Raw genomic sequence first — 24,347 nt, forward strand, 5'->3', positions numbered from 1 at the left:
TCCCGTCTGTTTGCCCTGCCGGCCATCCGAAAATCATGGGACCGGCAGGACTGATGAATCTGGGAAAAACAGGAGAGCAAGGATGACCTGAGTTTATCGTCGAGATGAATGATGCTTTTCCTTTTGTGGTGACAGGAGTAAGCACGCTAGAAGGAAGAAGCTTTCGCTAAGAATGGCTCTTGCCTCGATACCAGTCCCGCGGAACCCGGGATGGGTGCGGGAGAGGGACGCAGGCCCGCACTGAGCCTCGCTCGAGGTCGCAACCTGCCACGCGAAGCACCTGGCCCTCAACACCCCCAAAAGTACACTGCACGAGCCACAGCAAGAACCTAGGCGTCAACATTGTTTGGCTCCATTGTCGCTGGCGCTTTTGACTTGTCACCTCCTCGTCGCACATGACGCGCGGGGCGTGTGCGGTCAACACAAGGAAGCGAAGAAGGGGGTCGGGTCGATGCGGCGGTGGAATGGTGGTCCTCTCCACACTTCAAAAGGAAGCCTCCTTCCCCCCCAGCATCTCCGCGGGCGGGCGTCTTGGCGCCCACGTCCATCAGGCCATTTGTTTCGTTTGACAGCTCGGAATCGAACCACCTCGCATCGATCGCGCGGCCCGCACGCCCCCTTTCTTCCCCCCTTGCACCGTCGCCGTCGCCTAAACTGTATGTGAGCCTTATCCCAGGACCCAGGTAGGTACCCCAGAAAAAAAGAGACTAAAAAGTAACCCGGAAGCCGATTGGGGATGGGAACAAAATCAGGTGCTTTTGGGGGACGGATGACATCCCGCCCGAGATTAGGTGCTCGCGGCGAGACCTATGCGCATGCGCCGACGATGGCGCAAGGGTGTCTTTTTTGGCGACTACGGTTAGATTGTGGGATTCTACTCGGTTATGTGCGTCTCTCACCACCCGAGGCTCCAGCTCATCACCGCCGACCGACCGACAACGTTCAATCTCGATCGCTTCTTCCCCTATCAGCTCACCCAGGGCGCTTTCCTGCAGGAGAATGCGCGGGCTTGGACCCTGGGGACTCTCGTGGAAGAGCAGGTGGAGTCATCGGTGCGAAGCTTCCAGGAGGAGAGCATGGGGGATGGGGGGGTTTGAGAGCGCGTGCGAAGAAACAAGCATGCCCATCTGCCGGCAATGCAGTGTGGCGTGACTTACAAACTCGCTCCCCGGCCTGTCAGCCTTCCGTACCCGCTCCCGGATCCCCGGCAGCGTTTGCGAAAGGACAAACAAGTCCGCGGAGAGGCCTGTGGCCGCTGCGTAATTAGAAGCACACCCCGCTCGCTCGCTCGCTCGCAAGTGGGTAGATGGGTGTGAGGGTGATTGGTTGGCAGGTACCTACCCGTCGCCTGGACAGAGAGGGGGCTTGGTAACGGGGAGCTGAGAATGTTCCATGTCCCGCGTCTGGATTTGCCGAAGGTCTTGGGATACACCATGCTGTCGGTGGCATGGAAACAGCGTTCGGGCTGATCTCTGCCACCAGGTTGTGCCGAATGGCAACTGGGATAGCCGTCACTCGCTGGGATGATTAGACCAACTCTGATCCAAGGAGGGGTGCGAGTGGTAGGAAGAAGACGATATCTTGCCGCCTTTAGCCGCTTGGGAATACATGACCACTGTTGACGAAGGGTTTTCTCAGCATCTCGACCCTGTTGGCTTGTTCGTCCAGTCGTAAAAGGTCAACATAGTCACCTGCCACGAGATATCAATCAGCCCCAGGCAAGAAGAGATCAAGACTGATGGGGAACAATGTACGCGGACTCTGGTCTTCGGAGGGGACAGACGCCTGCACTGTCCCAATCCTGGCGCGGCCCGGGTGGAAGCAGCGGGCGGCGGGCACCCAGATCTCGGGAGCTTAGCGAATGACCAGACGCAGGCTGCCCGGATTGACGGCAGTGGTTCATGACTCGGTCGGCGGCACCCAGCCGGGCCAGACGGGCGTTTGGACAAGGCTGCAACTGGGGCGAGGCCAAAGGCCGCTCCGAGCGGGTCTCACCCGCAAATCCCAACCCTTTTCGGCCCCCCCGTTCGAGACCGTCGAAATTTCAATCACAAGGTCCGAAAGGACTTGTCCGGCATTTCTGGGCGTTCTAGGCGTTCGGGGAAATCGAGGACCAGGAAGAATATCGGTGTGTTGGTTCTGTGTTTGTTTTCGTATCGTGTGACCGGCAAAGTGCATGCTGAGGTGGAAAAAAGAAAAAAAAAAGGAAGGCTGGAATCGGGACAAGCCGATATTTTTTTTTATCAGTGCTAGGGTTTTCAGCCTTGGTACCCAATTGCGGCTCCCATCAAGCACGCGACTCGCATATCGACAGCACCCGGACCGAGTTGGGGCCTCGGAAACAAACTAAAGGATCCAAGAACCAACCCCCAGTCATCAAAGATGGTGTTCGCGTGGTATGTTGAAAACCCCGGATCTTGAGCCACGCCGCCCTTTTTACGACCCGCGGTCGCAGCTGCCTCATCAATATAGACAACGGCCCACTGACAAATCGCCCTCCCCGCCGCCAACGCAGGTACCAGGCCAGGCTCGCGGCGCGGCCGCTGCTGACGCAGAGCATCACCACGGCGGTGCTCTTCGCCACGGGCGACATCACGGCCCAGCAGCTGGTCGAGAAGCGGGGCGTCGAGAAGCACGACCTGACCCGGACGGGGCGCATGTTCCTCTACGGCGGAGGTGAGGAGCCCACCCACCAACTCCTTAGCGATTGAGGAATAGTGTTGCGTTTTTCCTCTTGTTTTGTTTTTTTCTCTCTTTCCCCCCGTCGTTGGGCTGTTTGACTGACACTGGGGTCCCCCGACCAAAAAAAAAAGCCGTCTTCGGCCCCGCGGCCACCACGTGGTTCAAGATACTGCAGCAGCGCGTGGTGCTCAAGAGCGCCAACGCCACCATCGCGGCCCGCGTCGCCGTCGACCAGGGCCTGTTCGCCCCGACCTTCATCGGCATCTTCCTCAGCAGCATGGCCGTGCTCGAGGGCGGGAGCCCCAAGGAGAAGCTGCAGAAGAATTACTTCAACGCCCTGACGGCAAACTACATGCTCTGGCCTTTTGTCCAGATGGTCAAGTAAGTTTTCCCTTTTTTTTTCTAGTGCCGATCGATAGTATACTCCGGACTGGAGCAGAAGCTAACCACCGGACCCTTGGTCTTACCCCTACCGCAGCTTCAAGTTCGTGCCGCTGCACCACCGCGTGCTGTTTGTCAACGTCATCTCCATTGGCTGGAACTGTTACCTGAGCTTCCTCAACAGCGGCGGCTCGGGCACTGAGGCGTTCGGGGATGAGGAGAAGCCCAAGACGAAGCCTATCCAGAGAATCTGAGCTGCCGAGAGTCTAGCGAAGGGTGGGCAGAAACAGTAACCCCCATCTGCCGTTATTGGGCTAGTCGGGCCCTTGGATAGACTCGGATTTGCTTCATCATGGAGTTTCTGGCGTATCTGACAATGTCTGCGCCCTGCGCATAGATCGATACTGCAAGGATAGATAGGTATACACTCTTCATAGAATGTAATGACGATAGACAAATTTGGGCTGCGTTACCTACCTGCTTTGCAAAACATGGCATTTCCGATACGTATGCTTGGTCAAGTAATGAGAACATGTCATGGTCATCATCGCGCTTGATATTTGGGCTACCAAGAGGCTAGTTGTGACCCATCTAATCACATATCGAACCGTATGGCACGAATTTTCATCATTTCATAAACATCAGGTGTCCCGGAACATTTTAAAAACAATGGTGGTCCTTCCCGCAGACCGACACCATCACCTGATTTTAGAGGCCTGCTACAACAGAATCGAGAAAGCTTCGGACTTAATCAGGGGGCCTCCATGTTCAACAGAGCAGGCGCCCTGATGGACTTCCCTTTGAGCGCCTCGAGACCCTCACCGCCCTATCCAATCGCGAAGCAGCACGTGGTTAGTGACACGAAGAATGTAGGGTGGCATTGGCACGTAAAGGCTCACATAGCTGATAAGGGGCGAGACCTCGATGCCGGCATCGGTCTCCTCGCTCGTCACAGTGGCGCCGGCGGCCTCGATCCACTTCTTGCCCTGCTGCATGATGTCGCGCTTGCTCGTGTCCGGGTCATCCTCGCCGGTGCCGCGGGCGTTCTTGAGGGGCGAGAACTCGTCCTCGCGGCGGACCTCCATGCAGGCAAACTTGGCCAGCTCCAGCATGGGGAAGACGTCAAACACGAACTGCTCGAGCTTGATGCCGTTGGGTTTGGCAGGCTTGACGGCCTCGCCGCTGGCCAGGTCGACGTGCGGGATCTTCTTGCGCGCCACGTGGTGCGGAAGCTTGCTGGCCCACAGCGGGATCGACTCGAGGAAGCGGAAGCTGTAGTAGTGGTTGACGATGTTGGCGGCGCGGAACTTGAGCACGTCGGAGCCCAGCTTGGCGTCGGTCGCCTCGGCAGTCTCCTTGTCGATCTCGCTGTACTCAACCACGTCGGGCTTGCCGTTCTTGAGCAGGATCAGGCCGACCGACTCGGTCGCGTTGCGCTTGCGCACCACCTTGGTCGCGATGTCGACGTCCTTGGACGCTGCGAACCCGATGAAGACGGGGTCCGCCACCTTGACCAGGCAGTTGTCGACGCAGTAGGCGTGGATGTGCGCCACGCCCCGCTTGCGCATGTCGTCGAGCACGCCCGCCACGACGAGGGCCTGGTAGATGCCGCCGTTGCCATCGGGCGCCACGGCCACACGGCCCTTGTCCTCGAGGATGATCTTGCCGTCATTGGAGATGCAGGGGAGGACGCCCTGCTCAAAGAACATGACGTCGGCCTTCTCCAGCCCAAAGTAGCTGTGCTGCTTGAAGAAGTCCTCGGTCGGCTTGCGCGTCGGGCCCGACGTCATGACGTACCACGGCACCACCACCTTGCCGCCACCGGCCTTGTTGGCCGCAAGCTCTTGGACTTTGCGGATGCGCTCGGCTTGGATCTGGAAGAGGGACTTGGTTGAGGGCAAGCCAATATCGTAGCAGCCCTTAGGAGCGGAGCTGCCCAGACGGGTACCCTGGCCGCCGGCCATGAGGACGACCGCAACCTTGTTCTGGGCGATCAGGTCCAGGCCCGAAGCGTACCAGGTGTCGACGTCAGCCGCGGCAGAGTCGAGGATGCTCGCCGTGGCCGAGTCGGGCAGGGGCTCGAGGACGGGTGCCTTGCCGGCATCATCTGTCTGGGGCGGGTTGAGGGCACGGTCGGTGATCGTATTGATGTGGTCCGGATCGATCTGGGAGAGCTGTTGGAAGAGCGCGGCCTTCTCATCGGCGCCGAGGGAGTCGTAGAAGGTGAAGACCTGGTCCTGACCGGCCTTGGTGTACTTCTCGCGCAGCTGGCCTAGCGTCTCGTCGGACGGCGGAGTAGCTTTGGCGCTGCTACCAAGACCGAGGGCTTGCTTGACGGTGTCCATTGTGGCGATTATCGTAGCTTCGTGGAAGTTTGTTTACTTGGTTTACTTGATATCAAGGGATGTCAGCTGGGGGTTGAGCTCGTTGACGACGAGTGGCGGTGAAATGAGGGGGAACAGAACGGAAAGGAGGAGACAGGACTGCTCAAGACTTACCTCCTCTTTAAGCAGATCACGGAGGTTTCTTTCTGGCTAGCAGCGCCGTTTGGCTGGAGACTAAGCTGACGAACGAATCCATCTGGCACTTGCTTTTGGGACACCGCATGTTGGAGGGGCAGCCCAGCTGAATGGGAGCTGCTCAGGGCAGCCCCCACTGACGTCGGCAGTGGATGGGCCCCGCCACGCCACCCCCCTATTGGATTGGGTTGGTGGGCGTGGCGGGTTCTCCCAGCAGGATTGGGCAGGGGCTCGAACAACGAACACCCGCGCCCGTGCGGAACCAAGGAATAAAAACATGCAAACGATCAGAGGGGAGTTTCTTCAGGCCCTGTCGCGTGTCATCTCATCAACAGACGGGCTCAACGCGTCGGCTTCAATGTGGCGTTGATGCCTAGGGCTGCCTGGGCTAATCAGTTTCGAGGCTAGGGCACCGAGCAGGCTGGAGGCAAGAAGCCGCTCCGACGGCTGGGGCTGAAAACACTATAAATTGCAGGCGGGAGGCCGCAGGGCCTTGGCGAACCCAAATCATTCTCTGCAACAGTAAATTCTTGGTAGCATCGCACCGATAAAGTCCCGCTTGGGTACCACATATTTTCGTGTTTTCTCGTATATTCAAGCCCACCTCAACTCAAGGATGGCCGCAGAACCAGAAGACGAACCCCTCCCCACATCGCCCAGCCGCAGTCCGAGCTTCAAAGGCCACTTGAAGCTGGGTGACTTTGCGTACAAAGACGTTCCGCAAGCCACCCGCAGAAGTGCGCGACTGCTGGGGTTTCAAGCCCCGAAAGGGACACAGACAGTAGCCAAGCCTGATGGCGAGTCGACAGCGGCCTCGACCTCGCCTGGCGGTCCTTCCACCGCAGGCCCGAGCGAGCGGAAACGCAGGAGGACAGAGGACACAGGAGGGGATGCAGCAGAAGACGCACCAGAGAAGAAGGATGAAAGCAAGGACGCCACATCATTAGCGCCCATGTTTCTAAAGGGGGCGGCCCGCTCGGCCCGCTCCCTCGCCATCATGACGAAGCGGCAAAAGACGCGCGCCGCAGCCCCCTCGGACGGCGGCAAGAACGGCAGCGGCTACGCGCCGCCGTCGACCTACGCCCACCTCTCCGGGGTGCCGGACGCGCTGGCGCCGGGCCTGCTCGTCATGTTCGTCGGGCTCAACCCGGGCGTGCAGACGGCCCGCACCGGCCACGCGTACGCGCACCCGACCAACCTCTTCTGGCGGCTCATGCACACGTCGGGCATGACGACGCGCCTGTGCTCCCCGAGCGAGCACCTCGACATGCCGCGCCTCTTCCGGCTGGGGCTGACCAACATCGTGGCCCGCCCCAGCCGCAGCGGCGCCGAGCTGGCCCACCGCGAGCTCGACGCGGGAGTCGCCGTGCTCGAGGCCAAGGCCCGCCGCTTCCGGCCCGAGGCCGTCTGCATGGTCGGCAAGGGCATCTGGGAGTCGGTCTGGCGCGTCCGCCACGGCCGCGCAATCCGCAAGACCGAGTTCAGCTACGGCTGGCAGCCCGAGAGCGAGAACATGGGCACCGCCGCCGGCGTGGCCAAGGCGGTGGCGGCGGCCAACTCGGTCGACCCCAGCTTTGTGTCCGCAGACCTGGTGGGTGAGGGCATGGAGGAGGCGGAGGGGGCGGCTGACTGGGGCGGCGCGAGGATGTTTGTGGCCACCAGCACCAGCGGCCTCGCGGCCACCCTCCCGCTTGTCGAGAAGGAGCGTATATGGAGGGAGCTTGGAGTGTGGGTTGAGCAACGTCGGGCTGAGAGGGAGGCGGCGGCGGCGGCAGAAGCATGAAAGGATGACCACAGTGCCAATTTTTAGGATATCAGTGCAATAATGAAGCCAGCGCATAAGAATGATAAGCGTTCTCCTCCTTGCCAAACTATTCCCTTGATTCCTCCAGACGACCACACCAATCGTCTTCCGAGACCCATGAGCTGCCCTGACTGCCAAAGCTTTAGTCCCACGGAGGGACGTCAGCCTCAGGCTGGTCGCGCTCCTCGTCGAAGATGCGAACCCGAGATGCTTGCTCGGGCCAGAAAGCGGACAGCCCCGCACTGTCTCTCGGCGGCCAGCCTGCTGACCACGTTGAAAACATCCTTGGGGAGTTGCTTTACTTCCAGGTTGCTTTGCATGTGGCTCTCCTGGACAGCCTTGGGAATCACAGGAATCCCCCTTTGAACAGCCCACGCGAGGCAGAGCTAGAATAACAAGTAAAATGTTGGTCAGCTGCTTGGAACAGATTGGAAAAGAAAGGAAGCAAACGCAACTGACCTGTGCTGGGCTAAGCTCGCAGTCCGCCGCGGCGCCAATGATCTAGAATGCCTGTCAGTCACGGATTCCAATACGAACTTGGCCTATTCGTCCAGGGTAGGGGCTCGGCTGTAACGAACCTCTTGATCCTCCGTGGGCGGCGGGACATCCGGGTTGCCGCGCACAACGCCTGCTGGCCTGCACCCGAGAGGTTGATGAGCCATAAGGAGTATTCCTTGCTTTGACGAAAAGTCGAAGAGCTCGTGTTGGGGAAGGTGTCTGAAAAAAAACCCGGTTTTAGTCGACGATCATGGGAGAGCAACGACGAAGCAAAATTTTAAAACGCTCTGGAACTTGAAGACTCACGGGTGAAGCTCGACTTGATTCACGGCGGGGCGGCTACTCAGAACAAAAGTCCTCTGCAGATGGTGTTGCAACTGGGAAGGTGCGATGCTCTCGTGAGTGCCGAGTAGAGCTTTGGTGGGCTTAAGGACTGGTGAACCTAAACGACTAGCAAAGAAATGGGTGCAGGTCTGTCAGTCAGGCAAAACGAGCGCTCCTGCATTGCCGGCGGATTCTTGCTTCCAGGAAGACGGCGAGGTTGACCGTGCAACCCCCAAAGGTTGGCCCCAGCGACAGCCCTCGCCGTTGCGAGTCCAATGCTTTTGGACTAACGAGAGACCGAACCCTCTCAACCGCAGCACTTCCATCCGTGTGGAAAGTCCTAGGTGTGGCCAAGCTGGCCGACTCTGCGTGGGCGACTGCTCGTCGGGTTATCGTGGAACAGACAGATGGGAAGCAGGAGAGCTACTTCGTCAAGGTCAGAGATTTGCGCCTAAAGACGTGCTGTTCCATAGGCGGGATGGGTGGGCGTTTGGGCTACCCAGTTCTGACATGACTCTAATTCTAGGTCTCATTTGGCTATGATGGGAGGGAGGCGCTCAAGGGCGAGTACGAGTCCATCACCGCCATCCACGCCATCAGTCCAGGTCTTTGCCCCCAACCCATCACATGGGGCACTTTCCAGAATGACGACAGTGCGCACTTTTATGTGTGCAAGTTTTACGACTTCGACCTGGATGCCCTCCCGCCAAGGGAGCTATTCTGCAAGAAGCTGGTTCTCCTGCACTCAAGGCATACGTCCCCGGAGGGAAAGTTCGGTTTCCACTGTGTGACATACGACGGAAATATCCCGCAGGATAACACGTGGTGCGACAGCGGGGAGATCTTTTTCTCGCGAGGGCTCAGACATGTGCTGAACGTGCGTGAGGAACGGGCCGGCCCGGACCCGGAGCTCAACGCACTTATTCCCGGGATTTTCGACAAGGTTATCCCCCGACTGCTGTGGCCCCTCGAGCTTCTGGGCTCATAATGAGCGCAAGTCCCCTGCTTGCTTGCTATCGAATATTACAGGCGCTCTAACCCTTGTGATATTAGACGAGCTGGGAAATTGGAGGCCATCCCGCAACAAACTCCAATCATATATCAACGAGTACCACGTTACATGCCCATGTTGGAGCCCAGGCAGGATTATAACGACCGCAATCGGCTATATGGCATGTATGGCTACCCTACTTCTCATACATGGTTTCTGTTTGCGATAGACTGTGTGCTGAGGTGTTTATTTTCCTGTGCAGAAAGTTTAACGTTCACGCGTCCGCCATGTTCTGGCAGGATGATACGTTCCTTAACCTGTAAGAGGCCCAATCCCCGCTTTCCTAGATCATGAGACCTACATGGTTGGCTGATAATGCTACTGAAACAGAGCCAAGGGTGGCATACGTATACTTATCGAGAGATATCCGCAGGGCTATGTAGAGGAGGGAGATGATGGGCACAACCATCAGGAGCCTCCTGTGCGGTAGCAGGGTGGGAGCCTGGCCAGGGTGCATCTAACCGGGCGTCAAGTGGCATGCAGTGTCGAGCTTCCTGCACTCGCAGCCATGGAGCCGGCCGGCCCCGCCCGGCACGGCCGCGGAGACGGGACGGCTAAGGCCGACCCTAAACTCGAGGCGATTCCCACCGGCTCAACCCACGCAACCAGCCTTGAGCACGGCGTCTCCTGGTCAGTCTCTGCGGCCGCCCGCGCTGGAAGGTGGTGGCTCGGCCGATACCGTCGCACGGCGTCACTTCTTCGCCTTGGGAGAGTGGCTCGTCGACAGCGAAGTGATGTGTGCTATAGCGCCGTCTGCGGCGAAACCGGGGCAGTCTCCCGACTTCGTATTCACGTCGGGCCACAGTATCGTGGTGGTTCAGGGGGGCCTGGATTTCAGTGAAGCTTTTGTGCTAGACCGGCAATCACCGCTTGTCTAGACACCCTGACAGTGCTGATGCAAGGCATCGGCGAGCGTTGGTAAGTAGCTGAGTACGAAGCAAGACATCATATACAAGATTTTTGTGGGATTATGAACTACATTTGAAGATAAAGCCAATCAGTGAGGCGTAAGTGCTCTCGATATCAGAGGCGTAACGTAACGTATCAAGCTAGAATCATGGGTATCATGCTTAGGAGTACAACGACTCGCCACACCAGCCGTTTTACCTTCCATCTCCGCGAGTTATGGTACCATCCGACGGGTACCGAACTCCCTTTCATTCCGCAACCCAGCAGCGAGGGCGGGCCGTTATACTGCAAGCACGGCGGCCACGGCGGTGACGACAACCGGCCAGTACCCGAGAGCTTGCAGCATCCGGACGGCGCCGGACTCGTCGTCCTCGCCGCCCGCGGCCGTCGTGCCGTTGGGGAGGGTGCCGTTGATCAAGATGGTCTTGCTGCCCTTGTACTCGCCGATGGTGACGTTCCGCTCCTTCAGGTCGGCCATGGAGCCGTTGCCGATGGTGCTGTCGATGAAGGTCTGGTTGTTGTTCTCCTCGCAGGCGCACGACGCGTACTCGGCGCAGCCGCACATGACGGGCAGGGACGTGGTCTCGTTCCTGTTGGCCGTGCTCGAGCGGTTGCGGTAGTTCCAGTGACTCTGGTACGGGTACATGTGGGCGCCGTAGTACCAGCCCGGCCAAAATGCCAGGGCGGCGCCGCCGAGGAGCACAAAGGGCAACACGCGCGTCGCCGGGAACGACTTGCCGGCCTGCAGCGGGACCTTGGCCCCGCCCGAGTAGGTGCCGGCGCTGTAGGGCGGCGGCGGGCCGCTGCCCTGGGCCGTGCGGCCGCCAGCGTTGGAGTTGGATAGTGATCGCGAGCTGGGGTGGGTTATGTCGTGTTAGTGGCGTGCCGATTCCGCAAAGGGGGAAAGTCACCAGGGGGTGACAAAAGGCGAAGAATAGAAGGAGAGCATACGGAGCTGATGAGCCTGAGGAACCCCTCGCGCCAGATGAACCTGAAGAACCCGAAGAGCCAGAAGAACCCGAACCTCTTGATCCAGACCTAGAATCCAAACAAAAATTCCAGCTGAGTATACTGCACCATCACAAAAGACAGGGAAACTGACAGGCGCGACGACAGGCGGGCAGGAGTGACACTCATTTCTCTGCATGAAAACGGGGGAAAAGGAAAGAAAGTGAAATGACGGAACCGGAGCTTCTGTAAACTTACCCTCCACTAGAACCGCTGCCTCCACCGCTGCCGCCGCTGCTCCTACCGCCGCCTTTGCGCTTCCATAGGTCCTTGGTCGTGCCCAGATCTCGGTCGAACACAGACGGCGTCCTGGAGTAGCGGACGTGCGCGTGGGAGTCTTCGGGCACCGCGGCGGCGCTCACGGCAGAGCCCGACAGGACGGAGAACAGGACGAGGAACGTAGTCGCCTTCATCGCGGCGTAGAATAGTTGGTGGTGGTGCAGCGCGGAAACGCTATGGCTGTATTGGTTGGTTCGCGCCCAATCGACCTGGGCGGCGTCACGATGAATCAGACCGAGGTGTGTCTGTCTGTTGGCTGTCCCGGTTTGCAGAAGGTCTCGGTCGTCGAGATGGTGATGATGTTGGTGATGAGGTGACTTTCAAACTCGACCAGCACGCACAGGGCCTGCAAAGAACTTGGGTCTTTATTATATGAACAAACGACCACACAGGTTCGGCAACCTGTGTCCCCGTGGTTGGGCCCAAAGTGGCGGACAGGGGGCTGTGCTCTTGGCATCCACCAGCTCCCGCAAACGGCCTATGTATTTGGGCCACCTCCGCCATTTTCTCCCTTCTCGGCAGGGGTCTGACGTCCCTTGGCGTCATTCCTTGCACAACATGTCTTAGCAAAACCGAAAATGGCCTGCCAACTTGATTTTCGCGAGACGGAAGATCGATAGTCACTGGTGTCAATGAAGACGGGAGCGCTGGGAGGTAATGATGGCTTGATTAGCACATCAGGCCGTCGCGGGTTTTGGCGTCGACAACAGAGCGAATAGGTGGCGGTTGAAATGACTCCATGTCCTTTTCCCATCTAGCGCATGCACTTCGCCACGCAGATTGTCAAAGAAGCTTAAATCCGATGTTGTCTTTGCGAGCGAATTACATTTGAGCCGGGAGAATTGTTCCCCCTTGGCTGGACGACGATTTATAATCCTTGGCGGCTGGTGGATCCGAAATTCCAGAGGCGCGTGGCGGTTAGCAACGATCATGTGCCTGATCCCACGATGGGGGCGCTGTCCTGCAGGTGGCTTGAAGCTTAAAACATGGCTGTGCAGATATTGATCGATTCCAAACAGCATATCCCGGAAGCCGGGCAGTCGAACTTGACGACGGCGTTGTGTTTGTTTCATACTAAACATTTGGCTCCCACCTGCTGGGGCCTGAATGCCTGTCAGCAATTGGTTCCCTAATCGAATGACCCGCTACCAAGCGTGCCAGCCTCCCCGTCCTGTCAACGCCCCTGCCACAGCCCCAGCTCGGCTCCGTACCAAGAGGTCAGAGCGTGATATTTGGCGTGACTCTCGCTGGGTCCCGTCATCAAAGACGAAATATCGCTGCCTACCTAGTCTCTCAGCCCAAGAATCAGGCAGAGCCGAGGCGGAACAACATTATTAGCTCTCGTCTCTCCTGATGGGCTCGCTACCTCAGGCTTTCCCGTGAGACAGCCGCAAGACTGCTGCCGCGCATCGGAGGCGGTTCCCTTAATCCTTTCTGCCTGTTTCAGCCACCGGTGCGCCCATCCTTCGGAGGCGGCCGGGCCGGTTTCGGCTGGAATAAAGACCGACGGCTGCTATTCACTCAGCCATGGCGGGCGACAGCAACCGTGACAGAGACCAGAGCCTGCTGGACCGTCTCAATGCGCTCAAGGGCACCAATCTGAATTTGGATCTAGACACCTCGCAAAAGTAGTAATGTCTTTCGCCTACCGGCCTCCGTCCGAGTCAAATATTCCACTTAGCTAAGCAGACAACAACGTGAAGCGCGCTCGGGATCCCGATATCATCATTTGCCCCTGCCCCAAAAGAGGCAAGGGATGATGCCCTATCAGCCCGGCTCCGGTCCTTGAGGGAAACTTCCCAGGACGCACCGCCATCTGCAGGGTCCTCCGCCGCATCTCTATCAGCCGTTACCGCTGCTGCGGGCGTCTCCACCCCTCCTGCGCCCGCCGCTGACCTTGGCAAAGGTCCGGTCCCACGGGTGGCGCAGCCGCCCTCCAAGGCCAGCGCGCCTCACAGGACAGGCGCGACGGCTCCCACAGAGCGGCACGCGCCAACACCGCCGCCTCCCCGGGCTGGAGGCCCAATTTCTACTTTCTCACTACCTGATGTGGAGGACGACCCTTTGTTCGCTTCCGACGGCAGGGACCTGGATGACCTGTTGGAGGGTCTCGAGGATCTCGGACTGGCCGAGGAGGATGAGGAGGTAGAAGGGGCGGGCGGGGGGCAGACAACGGCGACGAAAGAGAAGCAGGGCGGCGCGCCGGTGCCTAGCTTGGACGAGCAGCTGACAGAGGCGCAGCGCACTGCAGCCCTCTTTGCGAAATTCGAGAAGCAGGCGACGAAAAGGCTCGAAAAAGTCGAGCTGCGGGAGGCCGCCGGCCTGGGCGAGGAGGGCGAGGACAAGAACGACGACGACTCGGACGGGGAGGAGATGCGCCGCGAGGCGGACGAGGCGCTCCTCAGGGCCCTGGACGAGCTGAGCCTGGAAGGCACCCGGCCGCCGGCGCCGGAGGCCAAGACGGGCCCGGAACATCCAGGGGGCGCAGAAGACGGCGGGAGGTCTGCAGCGGCGGCCGGGACGGGAGGCGACGAAGACGGTGAGTTCTCACTCCCCACGCCCCCCTCGACCCTCCCGCCGCCCGTGTCGGGGGAAGAAGGTGGTGGCGCCGGGAAGGGTCGGCGGAGGGGCTCGGCCGATTTCGAAGCCGACTTCAGCAGCAGGCTCGCGAGGCTCAAGGCCGGGCGCGACGCGGGAGCTCCCGCCGCCGCCGCCGCCGCCGCCGACGACGACGACGACGAGCTGGGCCTGCCGTCCGTCCCGAGCTACAAGCCCGGGGACGTCGGCAAGACGACGCGCCTGACGACCAAGACGGGCTACACCGACGACGACGTCAAGAGCTGGTGCATACTGTGCCTGGAGGACGCCACCTGCCGTTGTGAGGGCTGCGACGACGACGTGTACTGCGAGCAGTGCTGGTGGGGGATGCACGTTGGTCCTTCGGCCGACTACGACGCGCGCGGCCACCGGCGCTGGAAGTTTACGAAAAACTAAGAAGCCAACCTAGCGTGCATTTCTCCATGATCCTAGAAGAGACAGCGAGTCGTCATCAAAACGTCGTGAATGCAGTCCCCGAGAGCCATTTTAGAAAGAAATCTCTGTTATTCTCTCTCAAACCACTGCTAGCATGTGTAAAGTACCTCGTGATAGCCGGATAACCCTCCCCAACCAACAGAAAGCGAGTGATGAAGACAAAAGGGATCAGGATATGACTAGTCGAAATGAGAAAGGAAACAAACAGGACATAATCCGTCTCCCTTGTGCCAAAGATAAGAAACCCCAAGTGTGTTGCCGTAAACCTGCATAATGCCCAACACCGTTGCTCTGTGGACTGTCACCACTTCGTTTGCAACATTTCAAAAGCAAGACAAATGAGACAACCTGAAACAACTTGCCCCTTCTTAAGCGCGATTCGAGCCAGCACCCGATGTGTTGCCGCCATTGTTGCTGGTCGGCCGGCCGGTGATGTCCTGCCACGTGGCGCCGAACCGCCTGCCTGTGCTCGCGAGGAGACCCTCCTCCTCGTCTGCCTCTGCCTCCTCGTCAAACTCGTTCATGTTGAGCTTGGGTGTGCGGAATAGCGAGGTGAGGAAGACGATCAAGAAGACGGCCAGGAAGGCCGGCTGCGCCCAGAAATCTATGGCCCCAAAGACGGGCCAGTTCAGAGTTACTCTGTTCAGGAAAGTCGACATGACGGACGGAGTGCAGACGTCCTTGGCCGCATCCTCCGTGTACGCCTCAGAGCAGGGGACCACCATCTCCGGGTGGTTAGTACAGTCTGGCTGCTCACCGTGGTGGCGCGGGGCATTGAGGCAGAATGTTTGGGTGCCGTAGATGGAGTATTGTGGCGCAACCATCATGGCCATGGCGTAGTTGATTGCCAGAATGATGAGGGCCAGCAATACGGTGGCGATCAGGATAGCCTGCGGCGCGGTGCGGCCCCTGCGGATCTGGAAGAGCCGGACCCAGAGGAAACGGATGCCCACCGTCGCCAGGCCCGAGACGGAACTGCTGAAGAAAAACAGAATGAAGAAAGCCATGAGGACGTAGTCGACAGGGAAGGCCTTGGCGGACTGCACAAAGACCCAGTTGATGGGTTGAAAGATCTTGATGTGGCCCAGGATGTACCCGCAGCGGCCCTTGCAGAGCGAGTTGGATGCCTTGTCGATGGTGGTGATGAGCATTGACACCCAGATAATTACCGAAACAATCAGCAAGAGGATGCCCCCGATCAACTTGAGGGGTCGAAGGACTGCGCAGATCTTGGTCCAAGCGCGGTAGACGAAACTGCGCCCTTCGCCCTGGGCTTCAGATGCCAGTCGCGCCCGGCGCACAAGGGTGCGCTCCTCCCGGACCAGAGATTCGAGTTCGCGCCTGTCCTTGGAAGAAACGCCGTCGGTGTTTCCAGAGCTACGCAATTCGAGCTGTCGTTGACGCTCGCGGTTCCTCTCAAGGGCGGTTGCCGTCGTCTCGGAGAGCTGAGGGGCCGAAATGGACGGCGCCGACTTGATAAACGAAATGGGAAGCAATGCGAGGCCAGAACCCGTGTACAGGACATAGAGCATGGTCCCAAGACACACGAGAAGGCCGACGGCAAAGGTCAGCGCCTTCTCGCCTTTGTTCGCTGCCAGCAGCCGCTTGAAGTAGTCGAGGTCGAGATGTGCCCCGGTCTGGTTGCCCGCTGCCGGAACGAAGAAGCCCACGAGGAAGAGTATAACGACGAGGATGATGAAGATGGTGGTGTACTTGAATGCACCCCACAGCTTGCTGCCAACACTCCTGCCCTCCTCGTCATCAACCTCGTCCGACTCCTCGTACCAGAAGTACGCGAAAGGGATGAAGATGAGGCATAGGAGCGCGTCGAAGCTATACAGGGTATAGTATAGGACCTCGAGAGAGTACAAGATCTTGGCGACGTGCTCGGGCGTTGCCCAATCCCTCTTCGCACCGAGATGGACCGAGGTGGTGGAAGACACGAGGGCGATGTCGACGGGGAGGAGCAAGACCGTCGCCAGCAGTGTTGTCAAGCTGACAATGGCGACAACATTGACGACGGCTGAGCGGTCACGCGCTGTCTGCCAGGTGAAGGTGGTGATAATGGCGGCCAGGAGGGCCACGGCGACGGCCACGCCGTACGCGATCCAGATCAAACTCGTCTGCAGGTAGGGAGCCATCTTGGAACTAGAGCTGAGCTGGCAGCATGCTAGTCTGCAAGATTTATTGCTGGGCAGCAGTTGCGTGTATGATAGGTAATTCGTGTTTCAAGCAGGCTTGTGACGGCGCCCCACTCCGGGGTTGTCGTCGAGCCTGGAGGGTTCCAAAAGCACTCGATGCTAGCGTCGAGGAGCGGTTGAAGAGGAGCAGCTTTTCGACCAAGGGTGAAGCGGCCCGCGGGCTGTGTTTTTGAACAGTAGGTTTGCGCTCGGGCTTCGATAGTTCCCAGCAGGCTATTTACGGTCTTGAGCCGGGTTTGGAGGACGGCTAGCTGTGCAACAATGCGATCCAGCGAGTTAGAAATTGTCAACAAGAGCGCCGGAGAGGGGCCGTCCATTGCGAGAGCATGCCATGTCGGCCGCCAAATCCGAGTATTTAGTCCTCTCGACTGCTGCCCTGCAGAGCGCGTACTTGGGGAATGGAATGAAGAAGTGATAGAGCTGACGTCGGGGAGCAACGTCCTGAGAATCGCATGTCCAAAACAAGAGCTCGCGACTTACCTGTGCTTGGCACTTTGCTGGCTGGAACGGAGGAACAATAGCTCAACCCGCTTGCTCCAATGTGCTGCTTCCGTGAAGACGAAAACACGAAGTTGCAGGTGCAGGACAGGCAAGTCCAGCGTGAAGGGGTTTTGGCAACCTAGAGGTTGGCGGTGCTGCGTATTATGGGTGATGATGACGAGGGAGGTGGCACGCTGGGCTCAGGGAGCGCGCAGTCTGTGACGCAATTGCGCTCTGCTTGTCCCCTTAGCGGGCAGCTTTGACCCACGCGGACGCGGGAGCTCTCTCCACCTTGGTGCGTCTGCATATGGTTGGTCCCACTGTGCTGGGGCGTTTTTGAACCTGAAGCGCGCTGTGGCGACTCCCCGGGCATCGAGGTTGCATCGGTTCGATCGGGCCTGTGCTTCGTCGCCACCGAATCACGGCTCTCGCCTGGATTGAGAATCACACTGCACGCTTGTGGCGCGCCCCAAGCTTGCACGCTTGGACCCATTTTGATTGGCAGAATTTAATGCTAGGGAGCTCTGCACGTCGCATCGCATCGCGACACCACTTCAAAAACGCGGTAAAGAGCAGCCCGCCTGTGGTATAGTTTCAACCGCGCCGTCTAGAGCTCAACCTGCTGGCCCGACGCCAGATCCTGCTGCACCTCCGTAAGCCCAGTTCGCCGAGGTCGCCCGTCTCGCCGACAGGCAGGCCGATGCGAGGGTTATTCCAGTGATGCAGTGCTATACGGAGCTGACGCCGCCGTCAGCTGTGTCGCATTCTTTGTCGTTGCCCTTCGTTGCTGCAAAGGCAAACAACCTCGTTGTCGCCAAATCCTCCCTCCTCCAGATCTTCTCGACCAAGACCGTCCCCGTCGACCTCGGTGCTTCCCAGAACCCCGCCTCGTACTCGGTCAAGACGAGCCATGCCTACGACACGAGGCTGAACGACGATGAGGGGCTCGAAGTCCTGGGCGGAGACGCCGCAATAGTCAGGTCGGACCGCGCGAGCCATACCAAGATTGTGCTTATTGCCGAGTTCCCGCTTTCTGGAACCGTCACGGGTCTGGCGAGGGTGAAGCCACCAAATGTCTCCAAGACGGGCGGCGGCAGTGGTGTTGGCGATCTCCTCCTGATCGCCTTCAAGGACGCAAAGCTTAGTCTTGTCGCGTGGGATTCAGAGCGGCGCTCGCTCGAGACGTTCTCCATCCACTACTACGAACAAGACGAGCTTCAGGGCAACCCCTGGGAATGCCCGCTGAGCGACTACGCCAACTTCCTGGTGGCCGACCCGGGCAGCCGATGCGCAGCCCTCAAGTTCGGCCCGAGGAGCCTGGCCATCCTGCCCTTCAAACAAGCCGATGAAGATATTGGTATGGGTGACTGGGACGAAGCGCTGGACGGCCCACGCCCTGCACAGTCTCAGTCGGCCGCTGTGGCCATCAATGGAACTAGCACTATAGAAGATACACCTTATTCACCATCTTTTGTGCTCCGACTGCCCAATCTTGATCCTGCTCTCCTTCACCCCGTCCATCTCGCGTTCCTGTACGAGTATCGCGAGCCCACTTTCGGCATACTGTCCTCCAGCATCACGCCGTCCAACTGCCTGGACCGCAAAGACCACCTGACATACACTGTCTTCACCCTAGACCTCCAGCAGAAGGCATCCACCACCATTCTTTCTGTCGGCGGCCTGCCCAAGGACCTGACGCGTGTCATTGCCCTCCCGGCCCCGGTTGGCGGTGCGCTTCTAGTCGGCGCCAATGAGTTGATCCATATCGACCAGTCGGGCAAGGCCAACGGCGTTGCTGTCAATCCCTTCACCAAGCAGTGCACCTCGTTTGGCTTGGCAGACCACTCCGACCTGAATTTGCGTCTGGAAGGCTGCACCATCGAGGTACTGTCGGCCGAGCATGGGGAACTCCTGGTTGTTCTGGACGACGGAAGGCTTGCTACCATCACCTTCCACATTGACGGACGCACCGTCTCTGGCCTCAAGGTCAGGATCATCCCCCCAGAGGCCGGTGGAAATATACTGCCGACCTCCGTGTCCTGTTTGAGCAGGATTGGAAGGAACGCCATGTTTGCCGGAAGCGAGCGCGGTGACTCCATCGTCATCGGCTGGAATAGGAAAAGCAGCCAGGTTTCGAGGAAGAAGTCTCGAGTCCAGGACCCCGACCTCGACCTCGACATCGACTTTGACGATCTTGAGGATGACGAGGATGACGATGACGACCTGTACGGTGACACGGAGAAAACGACAACTGTGGCAGGTCTCGCGTCCGGCCAGGCAAAGCTAGAAGATCTAGTGTTCCGGTGTCATGACAGGCTGATCAGCATCGCACCGATTCGGGATATGGCCTATGGCAAACCCCCTCCTCCTGCAGAAGGCGAGACTGGAAGCAGAAACTCCACGCCCATTCAGAGCGAACTGCAGCTTGTAGCTGTAGTTGGTAGGGACAGAGCCTCCTCGCTCGCAATAATGAACAGGGAAATGACTCCAGTTAGCATAGGGAGATTCGATTTCCCTGAAGCCAGGGGCCTCTGGACACTCGCTTGCCAGAAGCCTCTTCCCAAAGTCCTACAGGGCGAAAAGGGCACTAAGCCCGTCGGAGGCGATTTTGGTGTCCCGGTCCAGTACGACAAGTTCATGGTCGTCGCCAAAGAAGATGACGATAACTTTGAGTCTTCCAACATCTACGTTCTTACGGCGGCAGGATTTGAGAAGTTGGTAGGGACCGAGTTTGAGCCTGCGGCCGGCTTTACGATCGAGGCAGGCACAATGGGAAACCACACCAAGATAATACAAGTCCTGAAATCGGAAGTGAGGTGTTATGATGGAGGTGGGTAGACTCGGACCCCTGTTGCCCCCGGATGCGGTCAAAAACTACGACAACAGTGCGCTAACCAGCCCCAGACCTGGGACTCACCCAAATCATCCCGATGTTGGACGAAGAGACCAATCACGAGCCGCGAGCAACGAGCGCCAGCATAGCAGACCCCTACCTACTCATCATACGCGACGACTCGAGTGCTTTCGTCGCGCACGTGAACGAGGACAGCGAGATCGAGGAAATCGAGAAGGAGGACAAGGTGATTAAGAGCACCAAATGGATCGCCGGAAGTCTCTATGCGGACACCAGGGGGGCCTTTGCTCCCACTCAGACAGACAAGAGCGCGAAACCAACCGAGAGCGTGGTGATGTTTCTGCTGAGCACCACCGGTGCCCTCTACGTGTGTTGCCTTGCTCCCCGTATGGATTCCTGCTATCTTTGACATGCGCTAAACTGGAACCTAAAACATCCTTTCAGATTTATGCTCTTCCCGACATTTCCAAGCCCATCTACGTGGCAGAAGGACTCTGCTACGTCCCACCTCTGCTCTCGGCCGACTACGCGGCAAGAAAAGGAACCTCCAGGGAGTCTTTGAGCGAACTCATGGTTACGGATTTGGGTGACAGCACTTTCAAGTCTCCTCATCTCATTGTATGTTACGACGGTACCTGAGATCACTACGTGGCCGTGGAAATGTCTAGACACTGTCAAGAGCTAACCCTTCTCCAAAGCTGCGCCACTCTAACGACGATCTGACTATCTATGAGCCGTTCAAGATAGCGGAGAGCTCACAGAGTTTGTCTGGCACGCTCCGCTTCCGCAAACTGCCGAATCCTGCGGTGGCAAAGAGTCAGGACACCAAGGTCTCGGATGACGCCCCCGCTCCAATGCGCCGCATGCCTCTTCGCGCATGTGGCAACATTGCTGGCTACAGCTGCGTCTTCCTTCCCGGACATTCACCTAGCTTCTTGATCAAGTCGTCCAAGTCCACGCCAAGAGTTATCGGTCTGCAAGGGCCCGGTGTGAGGGCTATGAGCCCGTTCCACACCAAAGGATGCGACCGTGGGTTCATCTATGCCGACTACGAAGGGGTGGCCCGTGTGGCGCAGATTCCCAACGACTGCAGCTTCGCCGAGCTCGGTCTCTCGGTCAAGAAAGTGCCGTTGAATATGGATGCAGACGGGATCGCGTACCACACGCCCTCGGGCGTATACGTTGTCACTTGCAGCTTCTGGGAGCCGTTTGAGCTGCCGTCGGATGATGAATCCCATCGAGAGTGGGCCAAGGAGAACATCACGTTCAAGCCGCAGACGGAGCACAGCGTGCTCAAGGTCATCAACCCGGTCAACTGGAGCGAGATCTGGACCGAGGAGTTTGACAAAAACGAGGTGGCCATGTGCATCAAGTCGCTGAACCTCGAGGTCAGCCAGTCGACCAATGAGCGCCGCCATCTGATCACGGTCGGGACTGCCATCTGCAAGGGCGAGGACCTGCCGGTGCGCGGCTGCGTCTACGTCTACGACCTCGCCAGCGTCGTCCCACAAAAGGACCGACCCGAGACGGACAAGAAGCTGAAGCTGATGGCCAAGGACGAGGTGCCCCGCGGCGCCGTCACGGCACTGTCCGAAATCGGCACTCAGGGCCTGATGCTAGTCGCCCAAGGCCAGAAGTGTCTGGTCCGCGGTCTCGGCGAGGACGGCAGGCTGCTGCCCGTTGCCTTCATGGACATGAACTGCTACGTCAGCTGCGCCAAGGAGCTTCCCGGGACCGGCTTCTGCGCCATGGCCGACGCCTTCAAAGGCGTCTGGTTTACGGGCTACACCGAGGGTCCCTACAAGATGATGATATTTGGAAAGAGCAGCACTAACCTTGAGGTTATCAATGTCGACTTCTTGCCTGACGGCCGGAACCTGCTCCTGGTGGCCGCCGACGCTGAAGGGAACCTCCACATCTTTCAGTTCGATCCCGAGCGTAAGTCTCACTATTTGCTCGTGTAGAAGCCTAGGACAATGACTGATTTGATCCCCCGAAACATAGACCCCAAGTCTCTCCAAGGCCACCTGCTCCTCAACCGCACCACCTTTAGCACAGGTGCTCACCACCCCCAAAAGTCGCTCCTCATGCCGACCACCTCGTCGAACCCGTCCCAGCCGGCGACCAACGGCGACGCGTCGGCAGCGGCGGCGGGCCCCCAGCACATTCTGATGGCGGCGCCCACGGGCGTGCTGGCGGCGGTGCAGCCACTCGGGCAGGGCGTCTACACGCGGCTCTCGGCGCTGGCGAGCAACCTAGCGGCCTCGGTGCCGCACCACGCGGCGCTCAACCCAAAAGCATACCGCATGCCGCCCGCCCCGGCCCGCAACCAGGTCGCCGCCGTCGACATCTCGGTCGGCCGCGCCGTCGTCGACGGCGCCCTGCTCGCCCGCTGGGCCGAGCTCGGCTCCGGCAGGCGCGCAGAGGTCGCGGGTCGTGCCGGATTTGCAGGGCCGGATGAGGTCAGGGCCGAGCTTGAATCGGCGTTGGGATGGTCTATCATGGCTTATTTCTGATGCCGGGTTGGGAAATCGCAGGTGCTTTTGTTGCTCGCTACCAATCAGTGATAGAGTTTGTGTCCAAAGGTGAATTCCAGATATCTGACAACAGTTGATCCTGAAAACGCTTCTGGCGCGTTCGCCTTTGTCCGAGCTAGGTCGAACGAGTTCATTTGCTTGCCATTAACGACGACTGGTAGAATCAAGGGACAAAGCCACTTCACTTCCTGTAGAGGCTGGGCCGCCGACAAAGGCATATTGACTGTGACTATGCCATTGTTGTACCAACCGACAGTAATTTCGGGTCGAACGATGGCCCAGTCCTCTTAGATTTAAGTATTTATAAAAGTAACATTTCGTCATTCTGGGGAACCCGAAATGGTCCTTCAAATTACACGCACCTGCTAACACCACACATCACAGCTCAACCCAACATCACAGCTCAACCCAGATCACAGCTCAACCCAGCATCAGCAGCTATGCCTAACAGTATGGCGCAGGATATGCAGGATTACGCCACTGTCCAGGAGGCGCAATACAGGCAGATACTTTTGGGACTTGACGATCAAGTGGTCGCCAAGGCAAAGGCATACAGGGATGCCTACCAACCCTGGCTTCAGGCCCGCGATCAGCTGAATGAGGGGCGGGCTCGGACCCCTCAGCAGGGGGACGCTCTCCGTCTCGCCCTTGAGCGCGCGAGGGGGAACCTCCGGGAGGCCGACGAGGAGCTGCGGGCGGCGATCGGGGAGCTGCTGCGCACTGCCGAGTACCACGACGGGTGGCAGCTGGTAACCGAAAGCTGGGCCGGCTTCCAGGCGCCCGGCGCGCCCGGCGGGGGCTCAGCCACGCCCCTGATGTCCATGCTCTCCTTTCACCCGGGGATCGTGGTCCGCAAGGTGATGAACGAGGCGTTCAACTACGCCTACGACCGGTGGTGGGAGCCGAGCGAGGGCACATCGGATGAGAGCTGGGAGGTGGTTTCCGATCCGGGCCCGGAGCGTACTACCGAAGAGGCGGAGGCAGCGAAGGCCCGCTCGAAGCGGATTAGGATAATCCTCGCGTCGGCTTGGGGACGGCACAGCCATTGGCTAGTGACAAACGACAGTGACTACATGCTTGAGGCGCGGCAGTTGGTCGCGGTCGAGCTTTGCCAGGCCTAAGCGGTGCCGGGATTTGTTCGACCTCCTAAGCGACAATACTCAGCACGCCTGGGGAGGTTGGAGGGTAAATGAGAAGGTAAATGAGGAGCAAAAGTAAATACTATAAGAACATACCATAAAACCACAGCATTTAAGCATAAACAAATCCGCATTATTAACTTAAACACATAAACTTTATTGCGTAAAAGCGTGCCCAACAAAGCTCTTTTAATCGACTCCCCTCCACCCCTCAACCAAAGAAATAAACCAAACTTCGAAATTATAAAATCCTCGCGCCCGCCAGGTATGTCGCTTGTCGCTTTCTTTATACAAGAAAGGAAAAAGCGAAAAGCAAAATGCAAAAAGCTCACTCAGCTGTTCTCAGCTGAGCTACGAAACCCATTTTTCGGGTTTGCTCGCTCTAAATCGCCGTTACTAGACGGATTCGAACCAGCGAGCTTGGGGTTTCCTGGCCCTCACCCGTGGAAGACGGTTGTGGCAATTTTTATTGCCACGGTTTTCACCCGCTCAACCACTCGGTCTGCTGCTACTGGGAGCTGTTGGAAATCTGTCTGCTGTCGGTGTATATAAGGGCAAGTGATTGCCTTGAGCCCTCCATGCCGGACGCGACACCATGTCGTGATCCGGAGCGGAAATTGCAGGCTTCCTTGGGACAAATGCAAGGAG

General features: G+C 58.6%; 9 protein-coding genes across 10 annotated transcripts; 6 read left to right on the forward strand and 3 right to left on the reverse strand.

Moving 5' to 3' along the window:
* The first annotated feature begins 72 nt into the window (after nt 1-72).
* GGTG_00828 (hypothetical protein) lies at nt 73-3,565 on the forward strand. The gene is made up of 4 exons (XM_009218579.1): nt 73-2,396; nt 2,516-2,676; nt 2,814-3,063; nt 3,161-3,565. Exons 1-4 carry the CDS (start codon nt 2,383-2,385, stop codon nt 3,315-3,317), a joined length of 582 nt encoding a protein of 193 aa, XP_009216843.1. The 5' UTR covers nt 73-2,382; the 3' UTR covers nt 3,318-3,565.
* Nucleotides 3,566-3,601: 36 nt separating this feature from the next.
* Nucleotides 3,602-5,977, reverse strand: GGTG_00829 (hypothetical protein). The gene is made up of 3 exons (XM_009218580.1): nt 5,562-5,977; nt 3,963-5,453; nt 3,602-3,889 (listed from the first exon to the last, which is right to left on the reverse strand). The coding sequence occupies exons 2-3, from the start codon at nt 5,406-5,408 to the stop codon at nt 3,815-3,817; spliced, it is 1,521 nt and encodes a 506-aa protein (XP_009216844.1). The 5' UTR covers nt 5,409-5,453; nt 5,562-5,977; the 3' UTR covers nt 3,602-3,814.
* Nucleotides 5,817-7,453, forward strand: GGTG_00830 (G/U mismatch-specific uracil DNA glycosylase). The gene has a single exon (XM_009218581.1). The coding sequence runs from the start codon at nt 6,199-6,201 to the stop codon at nt 7,363-7,365; it is 1,167 nt and encodes a 388-aa protein (XP_009216845.1). The 5' UTR covers nt 5,817-6,198; the 3' UTR covers nt 7,366-7,453.
* A 371-nt stretch (nt 7,454-7,824) lies between these two features.
* Nucleotides 7,825-9,196, forward strand: GGTG_00831 (hypothetical protein; the record flags this gene model as incomplete). The annotated part of the gene is made up of 3 exons (XM_009218582.1): nt 7,825-7,941; nt 8,526-8,644; nt 8,735-9,196. The coding sequence occupies exons 1-3, from the start codon at nt 7,893-7,895 to the stop codon at nt 9,194-9,196; spliced, it is 630 nt and encodes a 209-aa protein (XP_009216846.1). The 5' UTR covers nt 7,825-7,892.
* Nucleotides 9,197-10,219: 1,023 nt separating this feature from the next.
* On the reverse strand, nt 10,220-12,466 carry GGTG_00832. Of its 2 annotated transcripts, XM_009218583.1 has the most exons (3): nt 11,375-12,466; nt 11,120-11,206; nt 10,220-11,022 (listed from the first exon to the last, which is right to left on the reverse strand). In XM_009218583.1, exons 1-3 carry the CDS (start codon nt 11,587-11,589, stop codon nt 10,449-10,451), a joined length of 876 nt encoding a protein of 291 aa, XP_009216847.1. In that variant the 5' UTR covers nt 11,590-12,466; the 3' UTR covers nt 10,220-10,448. The 2 variants fall into 2 exon arrangements, with proteins under 2 accessions (XP_009216847.1, XP_009216848.1); XM_009218584.1 differs by lacking the exon at nt 11,120-11,206.
* GGTG_00833 (hypothetical protein) lies at nt 12,441-14,877 on the forward strand. Its single transcript, XM_009218585.1, has 2 exons — nt 12,441-13,083; nt 13,159-14,877. The coding sequence occupies exons 1-2, from the start codon at nt 12,983-12,985 to the stop codon at nt 14,447-14,449; spliced, it is 1,392 nt and encodes a 463-aa protein (XP_009216849.1). The 5' UTR covers nt 12,441-12,982; the 3' UTR covers nt 14,450-14,877.
* Nucleotides 14,499-17,344, reverse strand: GGTG_00834 (lysosomal cobalamin transporter). Its single transcript, XM_009218586.1, has 2 exons — nt 17,170-17,344; nt 14,499-16,940 (listed from the first exon to the last, which is right to left on the reverse strand). The coding sequence occupies exon 2, from the start codon at nt 16,627-16,629 to the stop codon at nt 14,857-14,859; it is 1,773 nt and encodes a 590-aa protein (XP_009216850.1). The 5' UTR covers nt 16,630-16,940; nt 17,170-17,344; the 3' UTR covers nt 14,499-14,856.
* Nucleotides 17,345-17,693: 349 nt separating this feature from the next.
* GGTG_00835 (cft-1) lies at nt 17,694-22,985 on the forward strand. The gene is made up of 6 exons (XM_009218587.1): nt 17,694-19,999; nt 20,074-20,390; nt 20,468-20,641; nt 20,722-21,961; nt 22,028-22,869; nt 22,945-22,985. Exons 1-5 carry the CDS (start codon nt 17,890-17,892, stop codon nt 22,537-22,539), a joined length of 4,353 nt encoding a protein of 1,450 aa, XP_009216851.1. The 5' UTR covers nt 17,694-17,889; the 3' UTR covers nt 22,540-22,869; nt 22,945-22,985.
* Nucleotides 22,968-23,681, forward strand: GGTG_00836 (hypothetical protein; the record flags this gene model as incomplete). Its single annotated transcript, XM_009218588.1, has 1 exon — nt 22,968-23,681. The coding sequence occupies exon 1, from the start codon at nt 23,001-23,003 to the stop codon at nt 23,679-23,681; it is 681 nt and encodes a 226-aa protein (XP_009216852.1). The 5' UTR covers nt 22,968-23,000.
* Between the last annotated feature and the right edge of the window lie 666 nt (nt 23,682-24,347).

Source organism: Gaeumannomyces tritici, assembly GCF_000145635.1.
Source record: "Gaeumannomyces tritici R3-111a-1 unplaced genomic scaffold supercont2.1, whole genome shotgun sequence".
Classification (NCBI taxonomy): domain Eukaryota; kingdom Fungi; phylum Ascomycota; class Sordariomycetes; order Magnaporthales; family Magnaporthaceae; genus Gaeumannomyces; species Gaeumannomyces tritici.

Bases quoted from the DNA above. Each gene is read 5' to 3' on its own strand.
- GGTG_00834 (XM_009218586.1), bottom strand. From the start codon at position 16,629: ATGGCTCCCTACCTGCAGACGAGTTTGATCTGGATCGCGTACGGCGTG.
- GGTG_00830 (XM_009218581.1), top strand. From the start codon at position 6,199: ATGGCCGCAGAACCAGAAGACGAACCCCTCCCCACATCGCCCAGCCGC.
- GGTG_00835 (XM_009218587.1), top strand. From the start codon at position 17,890: ATGCAGTGCTATACGGAGCTGACGCCGCCGTCAGCTGTGTCGCATTCT. The intron at 20,000-20,073 runs GTGGGTAGACTC...AACCAGCCCCAG, and splicing joins AGTGAGGTGTTATGATGGAG to ACCTGGGACTCACCCAAATC. The intron at 21,962-22,027 runs GTAAGTCTCACT...CCCGAAACATAG, and splicing joins CTTTCAGTTCGATCCCGAGC to ACCCCAAGTCTCTCCAAGGC.
- GGTG_00829 (XM_009218580.1), bottom strand. From the start codon at position 5,408: ATGGACACCGTCAAGCAAGCCCTCGGTCTTGGTAGCAGCGCCAAAGCT. The intron at 3,890-3,962 runs GTGAGCCTTTAC...GCGATTGGATAG, and splicing joins TCTCGCCCCTTATCAGCTAT to GGCGGTGAGGGTCTCGAGGC.
- GGTG_00833 (XM_009218585.1), top strand. From the start codon at position 12,983: ATGGCGGGCGACAGCAACCGTGACAGAGACCAGAGCCTGCTGGACCGT. The intron at 13,084-13,158 runs GTAGTAATGTCT...AACAACGTGAAG, and splicing joins GATCTAGACACCTCGCAAAA to CGCGCTCGGGATCCCGATAT.
- GGTG_00828 (XM_009218579.1), top strand. The intron at 2,677-2,813 runs GTGAGGAGCCCA...CAAAAAAAAAAG, and splicing joins CATGTTCCTCTACGGCGGAG to CCGTCTTCGGCCCCGCGGCC. The intron at 3,064-3,160 runs GTAAGTTTTCCC...CCCCTACCGCAG, and splicing joins CCTTTTGTCCAGATGGTCAA to CTTCAAGTTCGTGCCGCTGC.
- GGTG_00832 (XM_009218583.1), bottom strand. From the start codon at position 11,589: ATGAAGGCGACTACGTTCCTCGTCCTGTTCTCCGTCCTGTCGGGCTCT. The intron at 11,207-11,374 runs GTAAGTTTACAG...TTTGGATTCTAG, and splicing joins GGCAGCGGTTCTAGTGGAGG to GTCTGGATCAAGAGGTTCGG. The intron at 11,023-11,119 runs GTATGCTCTCCT...AACCCACCCCAG, and splicing joins TCCTCAGGCTCATCAGCTCC to CTCGCGATCACTATCCAACT.